The sequence below is a fragment of the Oryzias latipes genome, chromosome 4 (assembly GCF_002234675.1).
Source record: "Oryzias latipes chromosome 4, ASM223467v1".
NCBI lineage: Eukaryota > Metazoa > Chordata > Actinopteri > Beloniformes > Adrianichthyidae > Oryzias > Oryzias latipes.
Window position 1 is genome coordinate 31,427,674 of NC_019862.2, and position 26,805 is coordinate 31,454,478.

Sequence of the window (26,805 nt, forward strand, 5' to 3'; positions counted from 1 at the left end):
GCAAAATAATCATTAAAAAATAATAAACTTAAATAATAATAAAATCAATATTTAATATCATTTTTTAATCTGTTGATAAAACCCATGAAGGGTAAAAGCTTAATGTTTATGTCTGCTGATTTATTTTCCTGGTTTAAATTAAATACATTTCAGAAAAAAATAAAATAAATAAATAAAAGGTCAGAATTCCGGCTCTATATGGAACAATGTATGTTTCAATGCTGACATACAGGCCCTATTATCATCATATGTGGATATAATGACTTCTGAAAGTAAAACATCATTTTACTGAAAACTGGATTTTTTTTGTCATTTTTGACTCCAAATTGAAGGCTGCAAAATGCAGAATTGATAACATTATTCATCTTCCTGAGCAACTGTCTTCTTTTTCTGTTGCTCATTAACAGATTCCCAGCTGTATTCATTCTTTTCCCTCTTTGCTGCAGCTTCTGACCGTCCGTGTTTGTCTCACATGAGCATCTTCATCGTCTCTTCCTCGTCCTCTCAGTGTGTTCACAGCAGATGGTTTCTGAATTTGGTTCTGCTGGAGGAATTCCTTCCACACAGAGGGAGTTTCCCTCTCCACAGTCGCCGTCTGCTTGCTCAGCGTGGGGATAACACAAAGAAAACCTTGGTAGGCCACGAAAACACCCGGATCTCACTGGATTGATCTGGACTGAGGAAGAACCTTTGAGATGTTTGATGGTAGAACTGTTCAGGGTGACTTTCACCTCCAACCTTCAGCTTCTGGGTTGAGTACAGTGACCTTGTGACCCTGTGTTCCAACAAAGATCTTTAAGTTAAATTTCAGAATTCAAAGACCTTTTTAAAGCCATGCATATAAAAAAAATTAAGACTAACTTCTCAGCCTCCTTCCCCTTTTTATTCATTTATTCCTGTGTTCTGATCCAAACTGCAGCTTCTGATCTTGTTTGTGGTCTGTGTTGCGATGCTTTGGCACGTCTTTTTCTGAACAGGCAGTGGGGTTTTCACCGTCCATAACGGTTGGTTCTTCCGCTCTTTATTTACATTATTTGATCAAAATTATTGTGTTTTTGACAAAACGTATGAAACAGAGAAGTTTCAAACAACACAATTTTTAAGGCTCAGACATCACGTCAGGCCTTTTGACCCTCTGTTGCAGTAGTTTTTTTTATCTCTAACGGCTGCTTTTGCTCTGTATTTTCACTCATTTATTTTTGTTTAAATTCACTTTATCCTCTGTGAAAGCCACGTTTTTGCTGTTTGTATTTGTGAATGTCTGTTTTTGCTGCCGAAGACAAGACAATTTCCCCTTTGAGGGATAAATAAAGATGATCCATTCTATTCTAAACATTTCTTAAGGCATTATTTCTAAATTCATAAATTCAACGCTTTTAAGACTTTTTTAATGAATGAATGAAGATCTACTCTATTGACTTTATTTAGCACTTTGACAGAACCATAATTGTTCCTAAATAAAGAGACAGATGAATAAAGAACAGATGTTGGTTTGAACATCTTAAAAAAGCAGCTGCTCTGTGAAACAATTTCTAAAATGGAAAACATATTTGGATTTTTAATCATGCTGATCCATTTTTTCTGGATCTGTAATTTTACCAGAACTTTTTCTCACATATAATGTAAAATAAAGTACAGCGTATTCAAAATAACACAATGACAAACATTTAAAGGTAGTAGAATCTTTTGGGTTCATTTCTATGCAGAGCATCTCCGTTTCCTAAAGTTTGTCTTTGTCTATTGTTAAAAAAATAGCAGAAATGATGGCAAAACTCCTTAGATTATCTGTTTTATTGCAGAGGATAAATGCAAATTCTGATGGATTAATATTATAATCTAGTTGAAAAAGAGATTCAATCATATTTTTCATAGTAATAGTTTAGTTTTATCAAATATTATAGAAATATTATAGTTTTTTTCTTATTGCATCTTTACAATATTTAACAACAACTACATGTAATAATAAGCACATGTAAAAGTTTTCTTAGAAAATCTCTGAGTCACAAAAAGGAGCAAAGACTCAGACGCATTCATCAAAATCTTTATTATTTACAATAGGCTTAACACTGATAAGCACAACTTCACAGTAACATAAAGTGAGCTTTAAATAAAAAAAATCATATTTTTGTACAATAAAAAAGTTAACATCAGACATTTTATCCCTGTTTCATTCACTGTGGTGTGTCTGTGTTGATCTTACATTGCACTAATCCAACTGAAGAAGTGGCCTTTGGTATCATGTTGTGTACACACATTCTCCAGAACCCCCTTTCCTTTCAAAATAAAAGGGAGACATTGTAAAAACAAAATAAAAGCACGAGAAAGAACCCAGTAGCAGAAACGGGAGGAAGGAAAAAAAACAAAAACACGTGAACCATTGAGTTTTATGGCAAATATAACTTTTATATTTTCAATAAAACATTTTGAAGGGCTGTCCAAAGAGGGGGGGGGGGGGGGGGGGGGGCTGCAGTTTTAGTGTCTTCTTGTCAAGCATCACTGATCAAACTACACCTCCGTATAGATGTTCATGTTATGGCTTCTTAAAGCAGCCTTTAAGGTACGCCGACATACAGGGATTCCTTGAAGTTACTGTCGATTTTCTACAAAAAGGCACCAAAATGACAAAAACACAAAAAGGAGAAATTATTTCATCACAAAATAATTCAACCCAATAACTTCCATCAAGTTTCATTGCTAGATGTGTGTTGGAGCTACAGTGTTGTCCGATTCTTCAGCATTTGTTATGGTTGATTGCGTCTCAGATCATATCCAGTGTACATAGGATGTGTGCTCGGGGGGCAAATAAGCAACCTGTGGGCAGTTAGTGTGACTGAGGAAAGAATATGGCACCTTAGAGAAGCAAAGACACGTTTGACCGGGTTCAGAACAGAAGACCAATACATTCAGAGCGCGTGTTCAGATCTGGGTGGACGTTTCTCTATGGCCACACACTTTGTGTGTACATGAAATAAATCACATATTTATAAACCTCTATATGTCTGTGCTTTGAAGAAAAAAAAAAAGAATAATTTAAAATTCAAGTTCATACATTCTAAAGACATTTGTTGAAACAAACAAACTCATGTGCTGGAGAAATACTGCAACCTGCTGTAGGTTTTAGTTCCACTGGTTTTGTTAAGTGGGAAAAATCTGAGGCACTGTAAACAGGAGAAGGCTGCAGGGCGTCCGGCCGGCGCTGTGAAGGGCACTTAGAGCTGAGCCGCCCCCCCATGTGGCTCCCCATAGCACCTCCTCCAACATTCAGTGTGCAGCAGCGTCCACTTGGTGGGAAGTTCTGGACTGTGGCGTTCCACACGTGACAGTTGGGAACGTCACGGAGGAGCAGAAGTGCCGTTTCAACGGTTCAGCGCTGTGGGGAACAGACGGTAAACACGGTTCCATGAGTCGACCCTTCTCACAACGGACCAAACTGTCATTTCAGCCATTTTTCTGACCATTTTGAACCCAAACGCCTCCATTAACGCGTCAAATTTTCTCATTTGATCACAACTGTCAGACTTAAAGAAGCACGGAGCCCAGAAGGTCAGGTTTGGGTTTGGAGGCCGTTTCCTCTGTAAGGCTGGTCATGGACGCCTTCACTTTGACCCTTGACATTCGCTTCAGGAGGCCGTTCTGACTGCCCGATGGAAACGGCGTGTTGGGTGAAACTCTTTCTGGATATTTACAGCTGTGAGATGCGATAGCGTCCACACTGGCATGTTATGAAAACCGCTTTTTGTAAACAAAAGAAGACATGTTGTAGTGATTTCCGTGAGGTACTTTCATGTTGTGCCCCTCATAAACAGCTCTGGCTGGAACCAGAACCGTGGTGACGGTCAGGATCAGTGACGTCACAGCGGCTACCTCTGGACCACGTCACTAATCTCTTTGATGCAGCTGTGCAGGTTGTCCAACACGGCGTTGGGTCCCGTGTGGCCCAGCCCCCCGCCCCCCGAGGACGACGCCCGCAGCTCCTGCAGGCTGAGCTCCAGCTTGCCCACAGCCTCCCGGAAGGCGAACTTGTTCCGGGTCAGAGGGATGCAGTCCACGTAACCCGAGCAGCAGTCCAGCAGCTGGTGGCCGGCGTCCAGAACCTGGCTGCTGGAGGGGCTCTCGCAGCTGGCGTGGAGGGCGCTGCTCAGCCCCTCGGCGCACACCAGCAGGGCCTCCCGGCTGACCCGCTCCAAAGGGACCCGCTCCGCCTGCTGCCGGGCTCGGCGCAGGGCCCCCTTGGAGCCCACGGACGCTGCTGTGTGCAAGGAAGCAGTGGTGGGGGCTCCGTTGGCCATTTTGGTGGGGGTTGTGTTGGCGCTGGCGGGGCACGAGGAGGAAAAGGAGGAGGAAGAAGCAGGAGGCACTTGAGGTGGTGGCACTGACGGTCTGCTGGCTCCTCCTGACGCTCGCCCCGACCTGTGACCTTTCAGCGTGTCTCCGTTCATCTCTGCGGGGGCTTGGTCCTCTCCGCTGCCGCTGGGGGCGGGCTGCAGGCTACGCAGAGTGGGAGGTGGAGGAGGAGCACATTTGGGTTTGACCAGCCGGGGCCGGTCTTTGTCTGCTTGGTTCTCCGACAGCAGTTTGAAGCGGTTCCCCTGAGAGTCCAGCCCCACCAGATGCACGTCGGCGGGGCTGTGCTTCAGGGTGGGGGAGATCAGGACGGGGACTTTGTGGTTGTGAGTGGGGGCAGACGACATGCTCCCCTTAGACGGGGAGGACCAGCTCTGCTGCCGGTCCAGCCCCGGGCTCTCCTCTCTGGTCCGGGACGTGCCGTCAGAGCCCGCCTCCCCTCCCACGCCCGGCGCCCTGCCGGCTGCCCCGCGGGGCAGCAGCTTGGCTTTGGGCCTCTCCCTGATCTGCGCGGTGCCCTCGTCCATCCTCTTCAGCAGGGTTTCGGACGGCCTGGCGGCCCCGTTCTCCGGCTGGGAGGTGGTGGAGGCAGTCCTCTCCAGGAGGGGCTTGGCGCTGTGGTTTCTGGGTAACGTCAGGGCCATGCGCTCCAGGTCTGGCAGTCCCGCTGACATGGAGGAGGTAGAATTGGACCGAGGAAAAGGCTTGGGTCCTGCGCCTAAACCGCCGCCCTCGTCGGAGGAGGCCGTCTTTCCGCTCCGCAGCCCCAGCGTCTTTTTGATGAGTCTCGGGGTGAAAAAGCCAGCCAGCCCCCCCCAGCTGCTCCCGCTGGTAAGCTGGGAACTGAAGCTTCCACTGGAGGGTTTCTGGCCGAACGCTGCACCACAGCAGCGGGGCTGCGTCTGGTTGGGCTCCCCGTGGGAGTGGGACGGAGAGGGAGAGAACCCCCCGACGCCGTCCGGCTGGGGCAGGGGAAGGGGAGCGCTGAAGTCCGCCGTGGGTTCGTACTTCTTGTGAGGCTGCGTCTCCTCCCGGAAGGAGCTGCTCCTCTTGGGGGGGGTCGGGAGGTTCTGTTGCTGCGAAGACTGCGAGGAGGAGGAGGATTTCTTCTTGATGAAGGAGCTGAAGAAGCCGGTCTTGCGGTCTCTGGTGAATGTGCCCATGTCTTGTACGTCCTCCAAGAGGCTGCTGGGAGATTTATCCCGCAGCTGCTGTTTCCTGGGGAGCGCCGGGGAGCCGCCGAACCGGCCGTCCCCCCCGAGGGATACGGGCGCCCAGCCTGGAGGGAGGGGGGACAAGAGAAAAGGATCACAAGCTGGATCACATCCATGTTTAATTCAAAGACTCTAGAAGTGTCTAAAAGTAAAAGAAACATTTAGGGCTCCGCCCCTTTTCCTGCATCAAAACAAAATTTAGATTTAAATTTTTTTTTCAAGCAATCAAAGCAAGAATAATGCACAAAACAATACAATCAGCAAATCAAAGATGGAGTAGAAGGAATGAGGCTGAATCTAAAGCTGCTTTTTAAAACTCATGAGCAACAAAAAAAAAAGCACTTCAGGAAAATAAATGGGAATTTTAAGACCCTGCAACCTATGAATAATGACGTATAGCAGTATGATTGATTATATACATCCAAGAGACTCTGGTCTTAGAGGGGAAACTCATTTTTAACGCCTACATTTATTTCCAGCTAGGAAAAAAAAGATCACCTGTTCTCAGGTAGATGCTGAATGACGGTAATTTTGGAGCCAAAGTGGTTTGATAAATAATTGCATGAAAGGGTTAAAACGCTTCTAAAGAAGGCCGGACGTCAAACCCTTTCTCCTAAACAGGAACATAAAGAAAACTGCCAAACGTTGGGTGATTACTTACAATCTTTGAATAAAACCAAAGATAGAAAGCTGTTCTATTAATAACCTATAAAAGGAGGATAAATATTTGTAGAAGTTGAGATAAAAGCTTTATTTCATCTCTATAGAACAAACATCTGGATGGCTTCCACCTGCTTTAGTACTTCTACCCATTTTTATTTGTGATCAAATTTGGACCAAAGCAGCAACGGAGTCAGATAAAAACAAAAATCTGAATAAATAAATACATACATTAAAAATAAATAAACAATCACAGGTGGAAAATTATGCAACCATGTATTTAAATGATGCAGAAATTAAAATTTATGACATTAAAAATAAAAAAAGAATATGACAGAAAAATGTATCACATCCAATACAGCAGTGAGTTCATGGAAGTGGCCTCTAAAACAACCTTTTATTAACTATGAAATGTGATTTAAGGTGCATTTAAGAAATTTAGTGAGCAGCAAATTGTTAAGAAAAAAGATTTTAAAAAGTTTAAAGCAAGAACATTTGGACAGAATTTGTGAAAGTTCTCAAATATTTAATCCATCATCACATATTTACACAGGTGGTTTATGCTTTTATTTTGAAGTGGTCTTGAATTAGCATAGCTTTACATAAAGCTGGCGCACTGAAAGTGTGATCAGGTTGCTGCATTGGCCGGTCATGGCGGTGAGGAAGTGCACGGGAAGTAGCAGGAAGTGCACGGGAAGTAGCAGGAAGTGCACGGATCAGTCGTTTGGGAAAATAACCGCTCTCCTTCTCAGGCGGCGAGCTTGGCGGCGCTGCAGGGTCTTCTGGGAATCGCTGTCCTCCGACGCACCTGAGGGATGAAGCGGTGCAGCCGACAGGGCGACAGTGAGGAGGGCGTGATAGGCCGTACCTGAGTGGCCGCCGGGGTCGGAGCGCGCGTCCAGCCCCCCCTCGATGTTCTCCTTGTTTTCCGTGTGCTTGAGGAGCGAGCGGGATTTGGAGGGCAGCAGGGGCGTGTCGTGACCGAAGGAGTGCACCGGGGCGCCGTGACTCTGCCGGGACTCCGTCTTACAAAGCTCCTCTGCTACCTCTGAAGACGCACAAAGGACACATTAACGTTACACAACGACTGTTGGTTTGGAGCGCTGAGGTTTCTCTTTTCTGATTGGATTTGCTTTGAAAAGACAAACGGCTTCTCTTGTGTCAGGAGCACAAAATACGCTTTTTTTTTTTTTTAACCAACCAGTGCTTTTACAGGAGCTGTGGAGTGAATAAACTCCTGCATCAAGATGCTTTGGCACTTTTATTAGGCTGGATTTTTAGCTAATCAATGCAAGAAGTCGTCTCCACGCTGTTCTACCTTCAGAAATGCTGGAGTCGTGGAACATCGTCTCAAAGGCTTGATGGATTTCTGCAAACGAAGGTCTTTCTAGAGGATTCCACTGCCAGCCTGGAGGAAAGATTAAAAGACCAAAAAAATGGGTTATGTGTGTCACAAAACAGATGTGCCTTCATTGAAATATTATGTTTTGGGTTGTTCTACACCAGAGGTCTGCAACCTTCATGACTTTAGGAGCCAGTCAGGTCATTTTGACCACAGAGTCTCACTTCAACCTTTAGAAAAATAAGACACTCCTTTATGAATAAAATAAATGAGAAAATAGCAGTTTTTTCCTGAACATGTTATAAGTTTTGACTTCCTTTCAAAATAAAAGACAGCTTGCGTCACATGGGATGATCTCAATGCAGCAGTGATAACAAGAGAACAAACCAACAAACGACAGTTTATTTTGCATATCAGCCATGAAATTGTAAACTTGCATTTCTTTGGATTTGTAAACTTTTTTCTGACGTACATGTAGATGAAGTACATGAAGTACATGAGGAACTGTCTACATGTTTTAGTACGACTGATAAACTATGAAGCTGCAACGTTGTCCGGATTGTTGCAGAAGTCAGGAGCATTGTGGAGAACAGACAAATGACAGACGATTGAACAGGAAGTGGTTGAGGGTGATCACTGGACAGGAAGTTCTCTGCACAGTTTAGTTAACTTTTCCTTCACTGCAGTCCTAAAATACCAACCGGTTGGCCGGTTTTACTTGCTACTAATTTTGGCATTAGGAATAAAATGTGACGTAGAGATCGATGTCTTTGCGGTTGGTGGATGTCAACCAAACAAAAGCCTTAGTCACATGCATCCATGCGGCGGGGTTGACCCACGCCGGTGTTTTTGGGTTGTGGGGGCGGTGGAGGGTCGCAGAGAGGAACGGCCGCATCTTTGAGGTTTCATGAAAATAAAAATGTAACATTGCGGTGCGCGCGGTAAACATGTGGAGAAGTGTTCGTAAGGCTAATGGAAGCACTTATGATGTACGGGTCATGCTACTGTACAGCGTAACACACTCGTTGAAGTAAGGTGCCAGTACTGGCTCCTCGCTAACCACGTGTGAATGCCGCACACACAGGTGTTGTGTTAATGCCTGTAGGATGACGACAAAAACGACACTCGTTTCTGAGAGCGCCAGCAGCTCTGATTAGGGCTGCACCACATGAGGAAAACTCGTGATATTAGTGATCAATATTGTGATGACGACATAACATGCGATACATGAACAAAACAACCAAAACAACCAAAACAACCAAAAACATCATTTCCATTTCACTGCAACCGTTTACTTTGATGCTATAAATCCTACAACCGTTGTTTTCCTGTTTCTCTCTTCATTCTAGTATCTTCTTACATTTTTTGCTGCTTAACTCTTCCTACAATTGTTCATCTATTCAAATGTTCAACTCTTTCCAGCTGTGACTTCTGCTCCTTCAAATCCTTGAACTTTTCCAGATGTTCTAGGATTTCTGCCTCCATTGAAACACATGGGGGATCCTTGGAGCAAAAGCTCGCTGGTTCGATACCCGGCTCTGGCATTTTTTACAAACATATCTTTTTTTGTTATTGTGCTGTTTTGACTTTATTTATGGTTAACTTTGATCATTTCTTTTTTGCTTATTATGACCCTTTAAGTTTCCTTTTCATTCAGCTATATAGCGTCACCAGCGGCATTTTCTTCTGGAATTTCAGCTCCATCTAGTTGACATAACGGTTAACATTCGTCTAGAAGGCAAACATCTAACATAAAGGGCTCCATCTGATTGGTCTATGATGTAAAGGAGTCCATGTGATTGGATTAATGGGTTTATTAGATTTGTTGAATATTCCAAGCTGCCATAAGATCGCTTTAGCACATTTAAGGTAACCATTTATTGCAATGTTCTTGTCTTTTGCGATATGCGTGTTGCACAGCTTGAAACCGCGATGACGATAAACTTGGGATTTCTTGTGCAGGCTTAGCTCTGACCATTTTCTACCGCCCATATCCCCCTGTAAGGACTGAGGCTATAGAGGACGGGGCTCAACAGTTTGGTGAACGGACTCCAGACTCACATGCCCTCATGAGTTCATACACTTTCGGCGGACATCCCTCTGGCTGCCCCATGCGATAACCTTTCTCCAGAAGGTCGTACACCTGCGACAAATCAATGCCTGGATATGGGGACATCCCGTAGGTGGCAATTTCCCACAGCAGCACTCCGAATGCTAAAAGAAAAACAACCAAATTATTCAACGAGGGAGTCAAACATTGCAAAGTAAAACAAAGACACGTGGATCTCTGTTTCTCACCCCAGACGTCTGACTTAATGGAGAAGGTGTTGTATGCCAGACTCTCTGGTGCTGTCCACTTGATGGGGAACTTGGCTCCGGCGTGGGCGGTGTAGGTGTCACCAGTCATCAACCGACTGAGACCAAAGTCTGCGACTTTCACAACATGATTTTCCCCCACCAGGCAGTTCCTCGCCGCAAGATCCCTGAGGTCAGGCACAGACAGGGAGGAAGAGAATGAAACATGGCAGACAAGACAGAAGAAGAGAAGAGAAGCTGACTCTCTACCTGTGTATGAAGTTCTTCTTCTCCAGGTACTCCATGGCAGAGGAGATCTGTGTGGCCATGTAGAGCAGCACCACGGCGTTCACCTCGGCTTTGTCACAATCCCTCAGGTAGTCCAGCAGGTTTCCATGAGGCATGTATTCGGTCACGATGTAGAACGGAGGCTCCAGAGTGCACACACCTGTGACAGCAGGTGACACACACAGCTAAAACCATTGCTGCAAAGCCACGCCGACGAGTTATCAAAGGCATCAAAAAACCTCCACTCACCGAGGAGCTGAACCAGATTTGGGTGTTTGACTTCTTTCATCACTGCCGCCTCTTTTAGAAACTCTTCAACTTCCATCGTGTCCTCCTGTCGTTGTGGAAACGGGAGTAAACAACAACAAATGCAAACATGTCATCACTCAGGTGATTTATCAGGCAGGAAAGCTGCAGGCAGACTTGTTACGTGTGATACCACCAAACACCTGTAGGTGGTGATCTACAACAAACACTGAGAGGCCTGAAACTGTGCCACACAAAGAAAGAAAAGGAGGGATTTAGGAACAGCGTCCCAACCTTTAGCGTTTTGACCGCCACAGTCAGGTTGTATTTCTTCCACACTCCAACGTACACCTCCCCATACTGGCCCCCTCCCAGCTTGTGCTTCATGGTGATGTCTGTGCGCTCCATCTCCCACTTATCGTGGATGGGTGACACGCCGTACACGGTGGGCTTGTTGCATTTGGGCGCAGGGTAGTGCAGCGTGGTGACCAGGCCGTCGGGCACGGTGGAGTGGTGGTGGACCAGCTCGGCTAAAGTAGCAAAGCGGCTTTCGGATGTCACATAAACCTGAGGGGGACAGAAGGCGAGACCGGGATTGAACCATCGGTGTCACACGCTTCTGTCATTCCAGATGACGGCGTCCTACCTTTCCATCGGTGGCGGTGTTGATCCGGTAGTGGTACACTCTGCCCTCGTAGCGCAGGGAGATGGACAGCTGCCCGGGACTGCTTTCACTTTCCCGAACTAAAAAACTGCCGTTGATCAGGGAGGACAACAGATACTCTGCAGCACTGCGGGAAACGGGCCCGTGGTACCAGCTATGCTTCTCCAGACTGTTGACGGGCGTGATGTAGTTGGAGGGAACCCAACCCTGGCCGTTTTTGGACCGGACTTCACTCCACTCTCCATTCTGGTTGTATCCCAGGACGCGCAGCTTTTCACCTGGACACATATGGAGAAACCGCACATCCCATAAATGACCAAGACCACTGAACGATGTGGAAGCAGACCCAACTTCAAGACTGAGTCCAATCCGTAATGATTCAATGAAGTTCATTGTGTCTATAAGTTCTATTAAGCAGTTAAATTATCTTTTATCAGACACTGGGTTTGTTTTGTGTAAAACCTACCGACATTTTTTTCCGCCGAAACATGTCGGTAGGTTTTACACAAAACAAACCCAGTGTCTGATAAAAAATAATTTAACTGCTTAATTGAGTCCAATCCGCCCGGCGTATTTTCTGTCGCAAAAAATAATCGGTTTCTTTGTCTGCAAATTGATTAAAAAATACTTGATGCAAGTCTTTAAAGTGAAAATCTAACTAATGGAAAATGCCTTCAGGCCAAAAGAAGCTTTTTAATAATTAAGAAATGAACTATTTTACAAGGGACAGAGAGGAAGATTGACACCCCCATATCAAGAGGATTGCACCATCTTCCTCCCTCGTTACCGAGCCGCTCCACCTCCACAAACAGAAACTCAATCAGAGCTGCGGTGGAAGCGACCGCCCCCCCCCGCCGGTGAAAGTAGATCAAATTCTTTGCAACAATGGCAGGGCGGGGCTAACGTGCAGCGACTTGGTCTGCTGGCGTCAGCGCGGGGGCGCTGAAGGAGTGGAGAGGCCGATGGGCGGCGAGGAGCCATCGCGTGGCCAACACTGAGCGGGAAGAACCTCCAGTTAGATGGAGATCAGGAGCAAAACAAAGACAGAACAGGAAATGTGAATTAAGTTTGTAAAAGTTCTGTTTTATACAAACAGTTTCAATCTCAATCCCAGCAGGAACATGTGGGTTGTTGTGACCTCACGAAAAAATATGACCAAGATCCACAACTGGTGCAACAAGTTCATCTGATCTGGTTAATCCAGGGTTTGTGAATCAGGACAGGGTAACACTAATAACAAAGTTTGTGTACATTTTTGGCAAAAACCAAAAAGAGCTGCACGTTTGCTTGTGATGAGGAGTGTAGCCTAAAAGCAGGAATGCTAAACAGCCTCCAGCAGCCCTGGGAGCCACTTTAAACAGACGATTCCCCTCCAGTCCAGCCTCTCCTCTGTGTCTGCAGGGAGGACGACGGCTTCACACTGAGCACCGGGGATGACGCTGGTCTGACATCAAGATGACGAGTCCAACAGATGGGCCAGCCCGGTCCTGGTCGTTTGCTTTTACAGCAAAGATTCATATGAAAACAGAATCTGACGCATGTTGGAGTGCAAAAAAATGGAACCTGCGATTGAGGCCATTCACGTGGTTTCTGTCTGTAAACTTAGATAAAGATGGATGGTTTTAGTAACACTGAATGAAAGTCGGTTCATTTGTTTGACTTACTGCTTCTCCGTTGGGTGGAGGAGCTCAAACTGATGACAGCTCATCAAGTTGGAGCAAAAACATTTGACAAAGTTGGAACTATTTTTGGTTTTTCAGTCGCACTTTGACTGCTGAAGGACAAAGTGGTGAACTACCATGCGGCTCGGCTTCCTTCTTGTTCAAAGAGGTGAGCATTATTGGCACACCACATTCCTCTGGAGTGACTACACTTTAATGCAAACACCTCCATGAGCTGCTGACATGCTAATCGTCAGGTCTTTCATAAGGATGCTTAGCAACCAAACTGTGTTTGTGGAGAAGGTGTGGCTGAGAACATCAGGACATCAAATACGACAATTTACTACTGAAAAAAGGTTGGCATAAATTGCAGAAAAGCTCCTGACGCAAATTGATCGTCGCTTAACGATGGCCTCAAGCTGGCGAGCATCCGACTCAGAAGAGCAACAGACTTCAGTGATGACGCAAATCTGCTGTTTTTTTACCTTTAGTGATGCTGAGGGTGTTGTCTCCACTAGCAACAAAGTCATAAAGTGCAACGAAGAGGTTGGGGTCGCTCTCAGCTGCCCCCAGGAGGTTCTCCTTAGAACTCCAGCGCACGGCCTCGGTCAGAGCTTCTGGGAAAGAGCAGAGTTTAAAGGTCAGTAAATGAGAACAGCAAAACATTCATCCAGGTCCAGAGCAAGCGGCTACAATCCATACAATACACGGCAGAAAAAGCCATCATCTGACCGACAGAGCAACCTCGATGTTCCCTTAAGTCTCTCCCTGACTTAAAGGCCGTCTACCTGTCCGTCCAGGATGAGCGGCCTGCCTCACGCCTGTACGCAGAGGAGGCCCGCTCAGAGCGGCCCACTCCTCTTCAAAGCTGCTACTTGGCTGCAGACACCTTAAAAGCATCACTTGACCCGATCCGATCTCAGCAAAAGAAGGTTTTTGTACTCAAAAGTCGTGCTGTGTTCTGCCTGGACCAGGTGAGATGTGAGGTGGGCGTGTTTCTCCAGTGTATTTAAGCTAAAAGGAAGGGAGGAGCAACAAAGCTGGAAGGAGAAGATCCACATTGGACAGAAGAAGCAACACCCCGCCCAGACTGAGTGATTAGTTAATGAGCAGCGAGCACGCCGTGCTTCTAACGGCAGCTGCTGCGTGTTCAAACAGCTGCTCATGTATGTAAAAGGAGACCTCTGATTAAAGAGAACATAGCAAGACAGACCAATCTACATGTATATTCCTTTGACAAAAGACAAGCTTTAAAACAAACTTCTATAATACTTTGTCTATTTATAACACGTATGAACCTGAGGCTCCGGAGCCACATGTGGCTCTTTTCCTCCTCCATAGTGGCTGTCTGGTTAAAGAAAAAGAAAGTTTTTAAAACTGAAAAGTAACTCTAAGGTACAAAGTATGTTAGCAGTGAAGTAATAAAAAAAAGTTAGGTAAACCAACTCAAAACTTTAATAAATCCATTCACTAATAGTTGGAGAGGAGGCTCAGCAAAGCTCCTGACTACAATACCCATAATGCTCCAACAATCCAACAAGCTTCGGCTTTTAAGTTTAACAAACATTTTTATTTTTTTATTTTATTTTTTTACTACTTGTCCTGTCCAACAGCTAGGCAGGCAGATGAGAGCTGAGGGCCTCTTGTGTTGGACGTATTTTACTTTAACAAGAGGGGTTATTAATCTTCAGACAAACCAAAGGTATGTCTGAATAAACCCCTTTTGGAATCGAGGCCAAACTTTATTAATTTCAACCATGATTGAAAATCTTTGGTGTTGGACCGGACGGAAAAGGAAAGAGGGGAAGAAGAGAGGGATGTTAGAGAAAGGGGGGGTAGGGGGTGATAGTGAGAGGGGGGGGGTAAGACCATGAAGCAGCATAGAGCAGACAAGTTTACTGGTTGTTTATCATTACGGTACGGTTCAAATGTAGTACAAAAAGGGCGGGGCCTGTTCGCACACACTCAAATATTATCAACACACCTGCTAGCTGCAAAAATGTCCACATGTCAACATGCACACAAAACAGATAGTGTTCACACACGCATACCTATGCCTTTAAACCAACTAGTGTGGAATCTTTCATTCATTCAATCATGCAAACTATCCACATGGTGGAATGTGAAAAGAAGGAGGAGGAGCGCCCAGCCACCCCCACACCCAGACCCCCGCCGCAGCAGCAGCGGCAGCCGGAATTCCCCCCACGCCACACGGGAACAGGCAGGGAACAACCGCCCCCCGGGCGACCAAGACCGCCACCCAGGCCAGGGCCAGCAGGACCGCCGCGAGGCCCCCAGAGCCAGAGAGCAGGGAGGCACGGAGGGAAAGAGAGCGCCGCCCCAGCCCAGCCAGGAAAGCAGCCCCCCCCCCGCCGCGCCGGAAGAGCCCAACGCAGGGCCCCACCGGAGAAGGACGCCCACAGCCCCAGACGAGCACCCCACCACCACCCAGGAGTTCCGGGTCTCCCCCGCCCCGACCCCAGGTACGAGCCAGGACCCCCCAAGGGAGACCCGCTCCGCACTCCAGGCAGCCACCCACCCGGACCATGGTTGGTCCAGGGAGGAGCAAGGCAGGGGCCCGCCGCCCCCGCCCAGGAGGGGGGAACCCCGGGGAAAAAAGGGTGGCCCACAAGGGGTGTTATAAATATGGCTTGACCAGGCTCGGCCACTGTTGGAAGTTTGGCGGGGCCCAACGCTCAGGGGCAAGGACCAGGACCCACCCCCCAAGGACACGAACACCCCCGGCTCAGGTGTAATATGAACCCCCCCACCGTGCGGAGAGAGCACCGCCGGGCCCAGGAAGCCGGCACCCAGGGGACACGGCCGCCATCGCCAAGGGGCCCGCACCCCCCACCAGGGAAGGGGTAGGGGACAGATGGACCCAGGTCCCACCTTCCTTGCAAAATGTGTGTGCGTGTATGTGTGTTTGAGAGGGTGTGTGTGTGCATGCGTGTGTGTTTTGGTTGGAATGTATATATTGAAGGGGGAGGGGTGTGTGTACTAAGGGGGGTGCAGTTAAAATTGGTGAGTAGGGCACTAAGGGGACATCTCCTGATTACTCACAGTGATGTCCCCTCCCCCTCCCCACCAAGGGGCCCTAAATGTCTAAGGTGCGGTTAAAATTGGCAGGTAGGGTGCTAAGAGGACATCTGCTGCTTGCTGGCAGTGATGTCCAAGCACCCCCCCTACCAAGGGCCCTACATGTCTATGGTGCAAATAAAACCGAAAGAGGGGGGGCCCACTCCATACGGCAAACATAGGAGGGGGGCCACTGCCAAGTTGTCCCCCCCCCCCCCCCCCCCAAGGTGCATTGCAGGCTAGACCCCCCACCCCCTCACCCTAATATGAGGTTATGAGGAAGGGGGTAAGTTTAACAAACATTTTGACAGATTTTGTGTACCGTTTACCAAAAAATAAAAAATTGTGGTCAGTAAGCACATCCAGGATTTATACTTAAGGCGCACTGGATTTTAAGGTGGATTTTCTGTCATTTTTGCACAAATTAGTTACAAGTTGTTAAAAAGCAACAACAACAAAAAAACATTCTGTATGCAAATTATAAACATGAAATGCAGACATGTCTGTATTTTAAAATAAGAGCAGGTTGGAACCACACTTGATGACTGAATGTCCTTCCTGACTTTCTATGCTTACAAATTTTTTAAATAGAAACTATTTGTTTATTTTAGGCAAAAAATATTAAATATGCCAATATATTAAACCTATTTAGGACATTTTTTCACAAATTGATTTGAAAACAGAGGAAATGATGTTATGGTCTTGACATCATGACTACTGCTGATCATTACTAGACATATTTGCTTTTGTACACTCAATACACACATAATGTTGTGTGAAAAAACACCCTATTTGGAAGCTTGTGTAGTTTCACACATATTTGGATACATGTTAGGGCTGCACAATATTCGGAAAACTTGCAATATTAGTGATCAATATTGTTATGATGATATAGCTTGCGATACATGAACAAATAGCAAAACAACCAGAAACATCATTTCCATTTCAATGCAACTGTTTCATTTCAATGAGAGTCAACATAACTTAAGTTATCGTCCAAATGAAACTAGTCTACATAAGAGGCGAGCAAGCAACATAAAAGAGCTCCAATCTGATTGGTCAACAACGTGAAGGAGTCCACCTGATTGGTCAAGTGCAAAAATGGATTTATTTGATTTGTTAAATACTTTGGGCTGCCATAAGATTGTTTTGGCACATTTAAGGTAACCATTTGTTGTAATTTCTTCACATGACTGTAACTCAGTGTTTCCCACCCCTTTTGTCTATCCAGCCTCACCTGCCTTTGATGACCGTCATGGTCAGGCCTCTGCAGAGCCTGATGATGAGCTGAACCCGGAGTCCACAAACATGCAAAACATGAAAAACATGCAGGACACGTTTGTGTGCCCCGAGGACCGGGGTTGGGAAACACTGCTGAATCCATTCCATAAAATGATCGACAAACAGAGTTTGAGTCATTTTACTTAACTATTGTTATAGTTGCCATCATCTGGTTCTTGGCGTCTATCTAAAGTTATTCACACTTCATCAGTCCAGGGGCAGATTATTTGGAGTTCTGCTTGGTCAGCATTAGAGTTTGGTTAAATGACAACCATTTACTCCTGAACCCTAAGAAGACAGAGACAATGATGTTTGCTCCTGATGACAAAATTCCCTCCATCACAGACAGCTTGGTTCACTGAGCTCTTCTGTCCAGCCCAGTCTCAGGAATCTTGGTGTCTGGTTGGACAAAGCTGTGTCTCTAGACTCTCACTCAAAGCTCTTGGTCAAAAACTGTTTTTATCACCTGAGGAACGTGGCTAAACTGAATACAATGTTAGTCAGATCTGACCTTGAGCTGATCATCCAGGCTTTTAGCTCCTCTCGTTTAGATTATTGTAATTCTCTTGTTTTAACACAAAGTCTCTTAAATGTCTCCAACTGGTCCAGAACTCTGCTGCAATGGAACCATTAAGCGCACTCATGCCCCCCCTCTGCTTATATCTCTACATTGGCTTCCTGTCAAATTTAGAATAGATTTTTTAAGATTTTCATTTTCGTTTTTAGAGCCCTGCACGGACAAACCCGACCTATATTTCTGACCTTTGAACTCCTACACTCCTGCACGTTCCTTGAGGTCCACTGATAAAAATCTTTTATGTTCCAAAAACTCGTTTTAAAACTAAGGGAGATGTCGCCTTTCAGGCAGTCGCTCCCCGACTATGGAAACCCCCCCGTCTCTGCGCCAGGTTGACTCAGTCGAGTGTTTTAAAGCTCAAGTTAAGACGTTTTTATTTAGGAGAGCTTTTAGCTGACTTTGACTTGTCTTCACTTCTGCGTTTGTTTGTTTACCTATATGCCTGTGTGTGTCTATTTGGGTCTCACCACTGATTTTATATAGTTTTAATATTGTGAAGCACTTTGTTAGTCGCTCTCTGAGAAAGGTGCTATATAAATAAAGATTTACTTTCTTACTTACTGTTCTGGATCCTGTGGGAGACTCATGTCGTACTTCGCATACCAGCAGGTTTTTCAAGCTCTGATCAGCACAAATGACTCAGGGAAACCAGAAATGTCTGCCATGTCCCCATGCCGACACACACGCCATTTGCTCACCTTTGTTCTGAAACAGCATACGCTGCAACTCGGCACAGGACGCCAGCTGGCTCAGCCACAACTCCCAGTACATCTTCTGCTCGGCTGGCTACTGTTTGCAGTATGTCCACAACGTTTCCTAGTGTCCACTGCCGTTACTCCAGACCGCCGCTCTAACCCAACCGGTGTCTACTCGAACAGGGAAGGCTCAAAAGCAAACTGTAGCCTGAGCAAACTGATTCTGTTCACCATCTTCATCATGGCCAAATCCAAAAGGACAAAGTAAACCAAATCTCACAAAAAGAAAAGTACAGATATCTTTGACTTAACTCTCCCAGTTTTCTGGCATTACAGCAGAAACCAACAGTCCTCCATGAGACCTTCCAAAGTCCAGGAGAAGAACTCAGACACCTTCAACCGAGGAGGTTTGATAGCAAAAACTGGCTGTAGAAAGGAAGAAAACTATGTGGAAGGGGGTATGGACCCCCAGAGGTAGCGGGGTGTTGTGAATGGTTCAGAGAAACCTAAGCCTAACGGGGCGTCTGTGCACGAGCACGCGGGCTGAACCGGAGCTGCTGCCAACGACAGATGGTTGTTTTTTTCCCCTTCAGGGCGGAGGTCTTAGTGCTCCGTCAGAATTTATGAGACCATGAGTGAGAGGACATTTCTACATCGCCGCCACAGCAGGCGGACCAGCATCACAGAAATCTGCCACCAACTTTAAAGCCATAGATTTGGTTAAAACCTTCAACTCAAAAACAGACGTTAGTTTCTCACTTTAAGTTCTTAGAAAAACACAATAGTGCTTTCTATCTGTCATTGTTACCATTACAGATTAATTATCGTGCTTTGCATTCATAAGAAAACATAAAATAGTGTTTTTGTCCAAAATTAATATTTTTGTGTTTTGCAAAATATAAGTAACTTTATGAGTACATATAAATAACTTTGAAAGTAAAAGACACATTTTAATGAAAACTAGTCAAAGACTGCTTTTTTTAAATAACTTATAACCTAAATCTTTCTGGTGGGATGTTATCCTTTTTCCAACTTACAACTGCTGTTCATCTGAATATAAACATGACTTTATTGCTCTAGATCTCCAATTGACAAAAAAACTTGAATAAAAAGTTTAACTTGTCCTGTCCAACAGCTGAGCATACAGAGCTGAAGGCCTGTTGTGTCGGACAGATTTTACTGTTTCCAACATGGGTTATGACTCTGGATTCACAAGGTGTATATTTGAATAAACCCCTTTTGTAATTCAGGAAAGAATTATAAAGGGGGTAAAATCGGGTTTGACACCATGGGTGCAACGCATTTTTGTAAAATTTCGACATTTTGCCTTAGCGACCAACGTAAGTATTACATGATTTTGAGACTAAAAAAATATGCATCTGGACAGCTACTAAATATTTTGTTCAGCATAATGGTATAATTTAACAATTAAACCAGTAAACAGAGCAGACAGAAGATCAAACTTTTTACCGTGATTGAAGTTTTTGGAAGGGTGGTAGATTAAACTGTATCAGTGTAAAGTCAACAGCATAGAAAAAAAAACGTGTATTGTCATCAACTAAAAATACATTAATGCTGAGTCACTCCTTCTTGTTTAAAATTTGCATAATTTAATTTTCTTCAAAGCCAAAGAGCAACCATGGACGGGTAAAAGAGTCGCGAGTCTCATGTTAGAGACACCAGGTTTAAAGACCAGCTAAGGAAAATGGTGGTTTTGGTGTTTCTAACATGTTCTCTTGGCAGAAAATCAAAATTATATTTCTGAGTATTTATATTCAAATTTTGAAGCAGGAGCTGATGAAAAATAGCCATTTTAAAAACATCATATTTCTTTTCTTAGAAAAATACACTGAGCTTCCTGCTCTGCTCCATTCTGATGCTCCACTTGCAGACAAATTGATCCATGAACGCCTTCGTTCTCCTCGTCCGCGCTGGCATCTGGCTAAAAGCTGCACGGATGGCTAGCTTTGATTCTGCTCGCCATTTTGTTGCAACCGCTAATGTTAGCTTGGAGTTGTGAGGCATGATGGGAAATGAGTGCAGGGTTAAATTGAAAGACGAGTTTGGCTTTGGATGAAGTTCTGGGATCAAACCGAGCAGTCAGATGTGACAGCTAAGGTCCGGGTAGTGGGCTCCATACAGCCACAGCCAATCCTCACAGAGAGGGAGTCACCAATGTGAGAGTGTAAATGTGTGCGATTGCACTTGACTGCAGGCAGTCCACGCCAACTGTTGGAGCTGCTCCTCTTACAGTTACATATCACAGCTCTCCTTCGAGGAATGTTTTAATGACTAAGAAATATTCCAGCGCCCAGACCAGACAAAGGGGTCAGTTTAGAGAATCTAAATCACAGATATGACTTATTATTACAGCTAAACCAAACACTACAAGTCTTCAACTGGTTTAACATCTTGATCCATGAAATCTGGTTTAAGCCTTACTAGAACCAGGTAGAACAGAAACAAGTCGCCCCATGAGGTCCAAACCAAATGTGCTAAAATATGTGAGTGAAGCAGCAGTTGGTCTGCGTCCGTCGTGTGCCGGCCCAGCTGCCTGAACGTGCGTGCGTGCTGGATGCTGTGGCACGCGTGCATTTTGAAGAAAGTCTTGCTTTGTGTTGAGTAAAGGGGGGGGTCAGAATGAGCATGCCAAGCTTGCACCCCAGGACAGCTGCAACAGAGGTGACCCAACAGCCAAAGCCCACGTAACATGTAGAAACACATGTCCATGCTGCATACACACAAATCAGTGGTGACACCATTACCCTGGTCGTCCCGGCAGCTGTTTAAGTGTTTGTGCTTCCAAACGTGCGTGGAGCAGATACTTCGCCCCCCCCACTGCCATGTCTCAGATTATTGAACGCCACGGTGATCAGAAACACCCCAATAAAAGACGACCCTGGTTCTACTCCCAGGTCTGAGGTGAACGTATGTTTAGGTGCTACTGGTGAATAAAACTTTGCACACAGTCAAGAAATAACTTTACACGTAGCGATTGTGGCGCAGAGAGAAGCGGCTGCAGGAAGCGCGAACAAAACTCTGAGACAATACTGAGGAAGAGCCTCACATGCGCAAGTGATTATGTAAGTCTATATGACCAGACAGATCCTATGACTTACTCATGAAGTGGGAATGTAGTAAAAGAAAACACACAAAAAAAACACACAGGGAGTGTTTGCAGACATGACTACAACAAAAAAGAAGACTTTAAATGGAGCATACTCTAAATAGTGTTATAAAAAATCATTTTCCACCAAAGCACCCTAATATAAATCACTAGGAATTATTGATTTGCCATCACAGTCTGAATAATGTAAACTCTATAATAATATATAGAGTTTTGAATGTTACAATGAAAACAGACAAATAAAAAGGCGTCTCATACTTTATATAACTGCTAGAATGTTTTTTAAATGTCCCTCCCACTCCTGCGTTTGTTACACATGCATGCACTTGTCTTGTGTGTGACATTTCCTGACTAAATCAATAGCAGATTTGCACATCCCAAACCTGAGCAAATAGTAAGTCAGGCACATACAGGCTGCAGCTTGCAGCGTCTTTTCAGGACTACAGCCAGCCGGCCTCCTACGTAGACACCCTCCAATTAGGGAGTGGGCCAGCACTAGCCAGAGCAGTGGATTATTCATGGGTGGAAAGGAATGGGGCCCTAGCCCATGATTCACCCTGCTTTGCCACTCTTGAGACCCATTATAGGTCAATAATGGGATTTAAGTGCTTCCCTTCGGCTCTGCAGGCGGCAAAGCCACAGGCTGCCTCATGTACCAGCTGAGATGGCAAAGTGGTGGTGGTGGGGGGGGGGGGGGTAAAGAAATTAAAATGACCCATAGTTTCCTTCCAACTGTTCAAATGCACAGTAATTTGTCAGAACACATTTAAAACCTGTAAAGTAAATTCACAAAACCCAGCTACGAGTAACAAAGATATGCCAATGAGTAGAAAGACAGTTATAGAACATTGACCTGCATCACATAATAAACATATATCATTAATGAATTGATTTTGAATTCTAAAGATTCTAAATTAAGTATTGATTGTCTTAAGTCTCCTACCAGAAACTAAAAGCAGAACTACACTTATCATTAAAAACATTCATGTTTTTCAACATCACATGAGGTTTAGTTTGGTCTGAACTGCAGAATGTCATGTACCAGCAGGTGAACGTCAAAAAATGATCAAATAGGAAAAACAAGCAAGACAACAGGCAAAAAAACAACAAAACTAAGACCTTCTGATACAACAGGAAGCATCCGGACGGACAAGTCCAAGCTGACAACAGCCGGAGGTAATAAGAAGATCAGCCACAGGTGAGGTCACTAACAGAGACCAGGTGTGAACAATGAACGCACAGGAAACAGGAAGTCCAACAGCACATCAGTTAGTGCAGAAATAAAACGACCCCACAAAGCGCAAACACAGAAAGTAACACATCTCGACAACAAATGCAGAGACGAACAAAACAAGAACAGCATTTCAAAGTAAGTACTAGACGGGGATGGATTTCACTGTAACCGTGCTAAATTGATTTGATTCACACAAGTTTGTAATTTACGTTTCAACATGATTCTATTAAAAATCGGTTACATTTTGATTCAAAAATATATTTTAAGTATGGAAAAACTCTTAACAGCATAACTTAACAGCATAACTTTCATTACTATAAATACAAACTTTTACATTAAAAACTAACAGAAAATGTCATTCCCCCCCCCCCAAAACAAATTACTTAAAAATAAAATAAAATTCATCATAAAATTGATGAATTTATATTACATTTTTGAAATGAAAATCAATATTTTGATGAAACAATTTATTTCTGATCAGCAGTGGTTCAAACTAATAAATGAAAGAGTTATGCTGCGTTTCAGCGTAGGCGAAATACCAACACTACCTAAAAAGTATTGGCTTATTGCATAATCAGCAGTACTGGGTATTATTTCTGAGTATCCAACACTGATATATTGAATATCTTTTTCTCAATAGAGTTTCTATGAAATATATTTACGTCACAACATTTTGCTTGTAATATTTATTAGAAATTATCTCATTTGACAGCCTTTTCTCCCAAACCAAAAAAACAATCACGAAGGGAAGTTAACATTTTTAACACATCATATCATTGCAGACAGTTTAAATAAAGTATATAGTTTGATATCAATCCTGCTGTATTTACTGACAAAATTATTTTTCTGGGTTTGACCACCAATTGAAAATGACTTTTTGGAATTGACGCTCAATCGTTGGGTCAATTCTCAGCATAAAAGATTTGTTTTTTTGATCGTGAAAGTTGGTATGAAAGAAAGTAGTTCGACCATATATTTCATATATGTGTGCGTGAAGTGAACACACCCTCCCAACAGAACTATCATCGGAGTCTCACAAGATTTATCTAAAAGAGTCGAGCCCAGAGGCTCCAGGACGACTACCGAGCTGATGGACAATGATACTACGAAAATGGGAGTCACTGAGCTCTTAGCAAGAGCAGCACCACTTTGCAACACTACTATCAAGGACAAACAAACGCAGATAATCTGTGAATGTGTGCAGAGAAAAAATAAATATAGCAGAGACTTCAGCCTGAATGCCAAAGGATAAGCAGCAGTGTTAATGCTGGAAGCAGAGATAAATGGGTGTTTCTTCTTCAAGCCAAGGCTTTGGCCTATACCTGCAGGGCAGTGCTGAGGAAGAACCATGAAACTGAGAGAACTACATGGGACTGAAAACCCTTCTCTGGCGAGGGATTGCTGCACCATCTGCACAAACAATCACAAACCATTCTGATTGATTCTTAACCCTTTAATTACCAAAGCAACCGACTGAGGCGAAGCGGTTGTAGAAAGAACTGATTAAAGCTGACTGAGAGCAAAAGGCAGAAGCTTAAGGCAGAAATGGGGAGATGAGATGCAAAGACATGTAAAGAAAAAGAAAAAAGCTTAATGCCTTAAAGTGGTTGAAATAAAATCTAAAACTTTGGTGAATTGAATTACCGTGAAGTAAATTTGCACTTTACTCTGGAGGGTTTTCCGTTCAGCTGTAAATGACTGAACACGCTTAGAAGGTTGTAGTAGAGAGCATAAGACGATGATGGAGACAGAATCCAATGCATAATTGAACATGAGCATGACAGAGCCATGGGGCATGTCGCTCTGACACGCAGGCTAAGCTTGATTCTAAACTCTTTCGTTCCAATTCAAACATTTACTGTCGGCTCTGAGGAAATCAGCCAGACTGATCAACTCTTCCTTCATTTTAGCAAGTCGTATGGAAAATAGGTGTGGTCATGGCTCCTCCTAGTGGTTGATTCAAACCACTCAAACTCATAGGTCTTTTTTTGTTTTATCCAGAACATTTCATTTAAAAAGCTTGTACCATTTAAAGTGTGAATTTTCTTTCCTCTGACACCACACTAGTGGCTTAACTCTCATAGCGGTTGTTAAGGTTTAAGCCCATCGAGTCAACGGAAAAGTGGATTTGTCTCTAATCGAATTTCACCCATGATGCAAATCAGCTTTAGTCCCTGATTCCTGGATGCAGGACTCCCTCTACCCCTCTGGGCAGCTTCAGCCGCCTTGGGCTCGAGTTAATGCCCCCTCTGCTGGGGCAGCCAAAAAATAAAAATAAAAATAAAACTCTGCTCATCTGCCCCCATTTCTCTAATCTGTTTTGATTAAAAATAGATGTATAGCTTGCTGCAATATTAGGTTTTATCAAAACAACCCTCAGAAGTACTGCTACTCTTTATTACATTATCACTACATCAATTTAGGTCATTCCAGTTTTTAATTTTGAGATATAAATTGGATTAAAGATCTTGCAATTTATAAAGCTTGAATAAATAATGAGTCAACTAGAGTAGCATTCTAATATGCTATTTTAAAGTCCACATTTGGAAGAGGCTACAAAATAGGTGTATTATTTTACGATGAATAAAACATTAAAATCTAAACGGCTAATGGATGTTTTCCTTGGAGTGTTTTTTTAGCCAGCTTCCTTAGAAAGAGCTTAGATCCTTTCTAGTCTCAGGGCTTCATGCCTGTGCTTGTTAGCTCTGTTTTTACATTTTTTCTACAGGCGAGTGCTATCTTTTTTCCACACAGCATTCGTACCGTTTCCAAACAAGTACACCCCCCCCCCCCCCCTTTAGCACAGAACAAACCAATGTGATTTAGCGGTGCATCAGTGTGTGCTTCCAAACAGCAAACTCAGTTAAAAAACAACAGTGTTGTGTTGCTTTTGTGACACAATTGGGCTCTTCTCACTTCACATACACACACCGTTTTGAATGAGCAACTACTTAAAGTATAGATCCCAAACTGTACTGTACTCTGTATACCAGAGCTAAGAAACTGAGCATTAATGTGATACAGGAACACATGTATCCATTATAGAAGTGCATCAGGAAAACAGCTCCATGATTGAACACTATGGAAGACAGAAAAACTGTTTTGATTCAAACCAATTAAAGACCCACTCCGATCATCTTTTGATCTATTTTAAAACTGTGGTCTTTTAACTAGAACTTTGCTGTTTGCCGGTTAAACCTTTTAAAAAAAACCTGTTGTTTTCTAGGACATAGTTTCTGCATAGCAGTGGCAGTTTGTTAGAAATTCACCTCCGGGTCCCACCCACCTTGTGGGTGGGACTAACCCTAACCCTGCCCCCATTGCCCTAACCCTGCTGAGAATCTCTCCCACTAGCTTACAACCCCTAACATCCCCAACCTAACATTAGCTGTGCAACAAAAAATGGCGAGCAATATTGGAGCCATCCAGCAGTACAGTTATGAACCATCAGTCATTGAACCCATCCAGCCGTGCAGTTTAGAGGCAGATGCCAACGCAGACGTACAAAGACGTACGCGGATCCAGTCATCAACCAATGGATGTGTGGAAGCTTGTGGCCCGCCCATAGTATTTGTGACGTCACACAATTACAATATTTTTCAAACGACATTTTGTCTGTCAGCTCCTGATTCACAACAACCTGAATAAAGACATAATCAGAAATACAATTTTAATCTGAATTTTCCTAATACATGTCCTCCATCATCAGACAAATGCCACAGGAACATGTTAATAACACCAAAAGCACCAATCATAATGTTATGCCCAAAAGAAAAGGCAATACGGACCGACACATGTTGTGTCTTCATATATGAACCCTATTGTCTGCTCGGTGAACACCCAGCAGGCCCTCAGCTCTTTGGGAAGCTTTGAACTACATCCACAGATTTTTCAACAAGGCCCTGCATCTGATTTGAGATAGGATTTGAAATCTGCGGGAAATGTTGACTGGAAAAAGGAACAACAGTCCAGTTATTTTAAGATCAAAAATAAAAACTAAGTATGGACAGACTTCTAAAAAACAACACAAAAACAAGTCTAGTCTGAACCAAACTCAGGAAATCTGACTTTGAAATGTCAACCAAATGGAGGGGGATCC

General features: G+C 44.2%; 1 protein-coding gene across 4 annotated transcripts in view; it reads right to left on the bottom strand.

Moving 5' to 3' along the window:
- Nucleotides 1-2,020: 2,020 nt before the first annotated feature.
- abl2 (ABL proto-oncogene 2, non-receptor tyrosine kinase) overlaps nucleotides 2,021-26,805 on the bottom strand; it is a 33,006-nt gene continuing 8,221 nt past the window's right edge. The window contains exons 1-11 of one of the 4 annotated variants that reach the window (XM_023954585.1): nucleotides 13,503-13,708; nucleotides 13,200-13,328; nucleotides 11,036-11,331; nucleotides 10,684-10,956; nucleotides 10,393-10,477; nucleotides 10,126-10,303; nucleotides 9,859-10,043; nucleotides 9,622-9,774; nucleotides 7,537-7,626; nucleotides 7,087-7,266; nucleotides 2,021-5,623 (exon numbers count right to left, since the gene is read on the bottom strand). In XM_023954585.1, coding sequence (XP_023810353.1) covers nucleotides 3,861-5,623; nucleotides 7,087-7,266; nucleotides 7,537-7,626; nucleotides 9,622-9,774; nucleotides 9,859-10,043; nucleotides 10,126-10,303; nucleotides 10,393-10,477; nucleotides 10,684-10,956; nucleotides 11,036-11,331; nucleotides 13,200-13,328; nucleotides 13,503-13,614 — 3,444 coding nt within the window. In that variant the 5' untranslated portion in view covers nucleotides 13,615-13,708 and the 3' untranslated portion in view covers nucleotides 2,021-3,860. Of the gene's footprint in view, nucleotides 5,624-7,086; nucleotides 7,267-7,536; nucleotides 7,627-9,621; nucleotides 9,775-9,858; nucleotides 10,044-10,125; nucleotides 10,304-10,392; nucleotides 10,478-10,683; nucleotides 10,957-11,035; nucleotides 11,332-13,199; nucleotides 13,332-13,502; nucleotides 13,709-26,805 lie in introns of those variants that run through there. The other 3 variants (XM_023954584.1, XM_023954583.1, XM_023954582.1) reach the window with 3 other exon arrangements.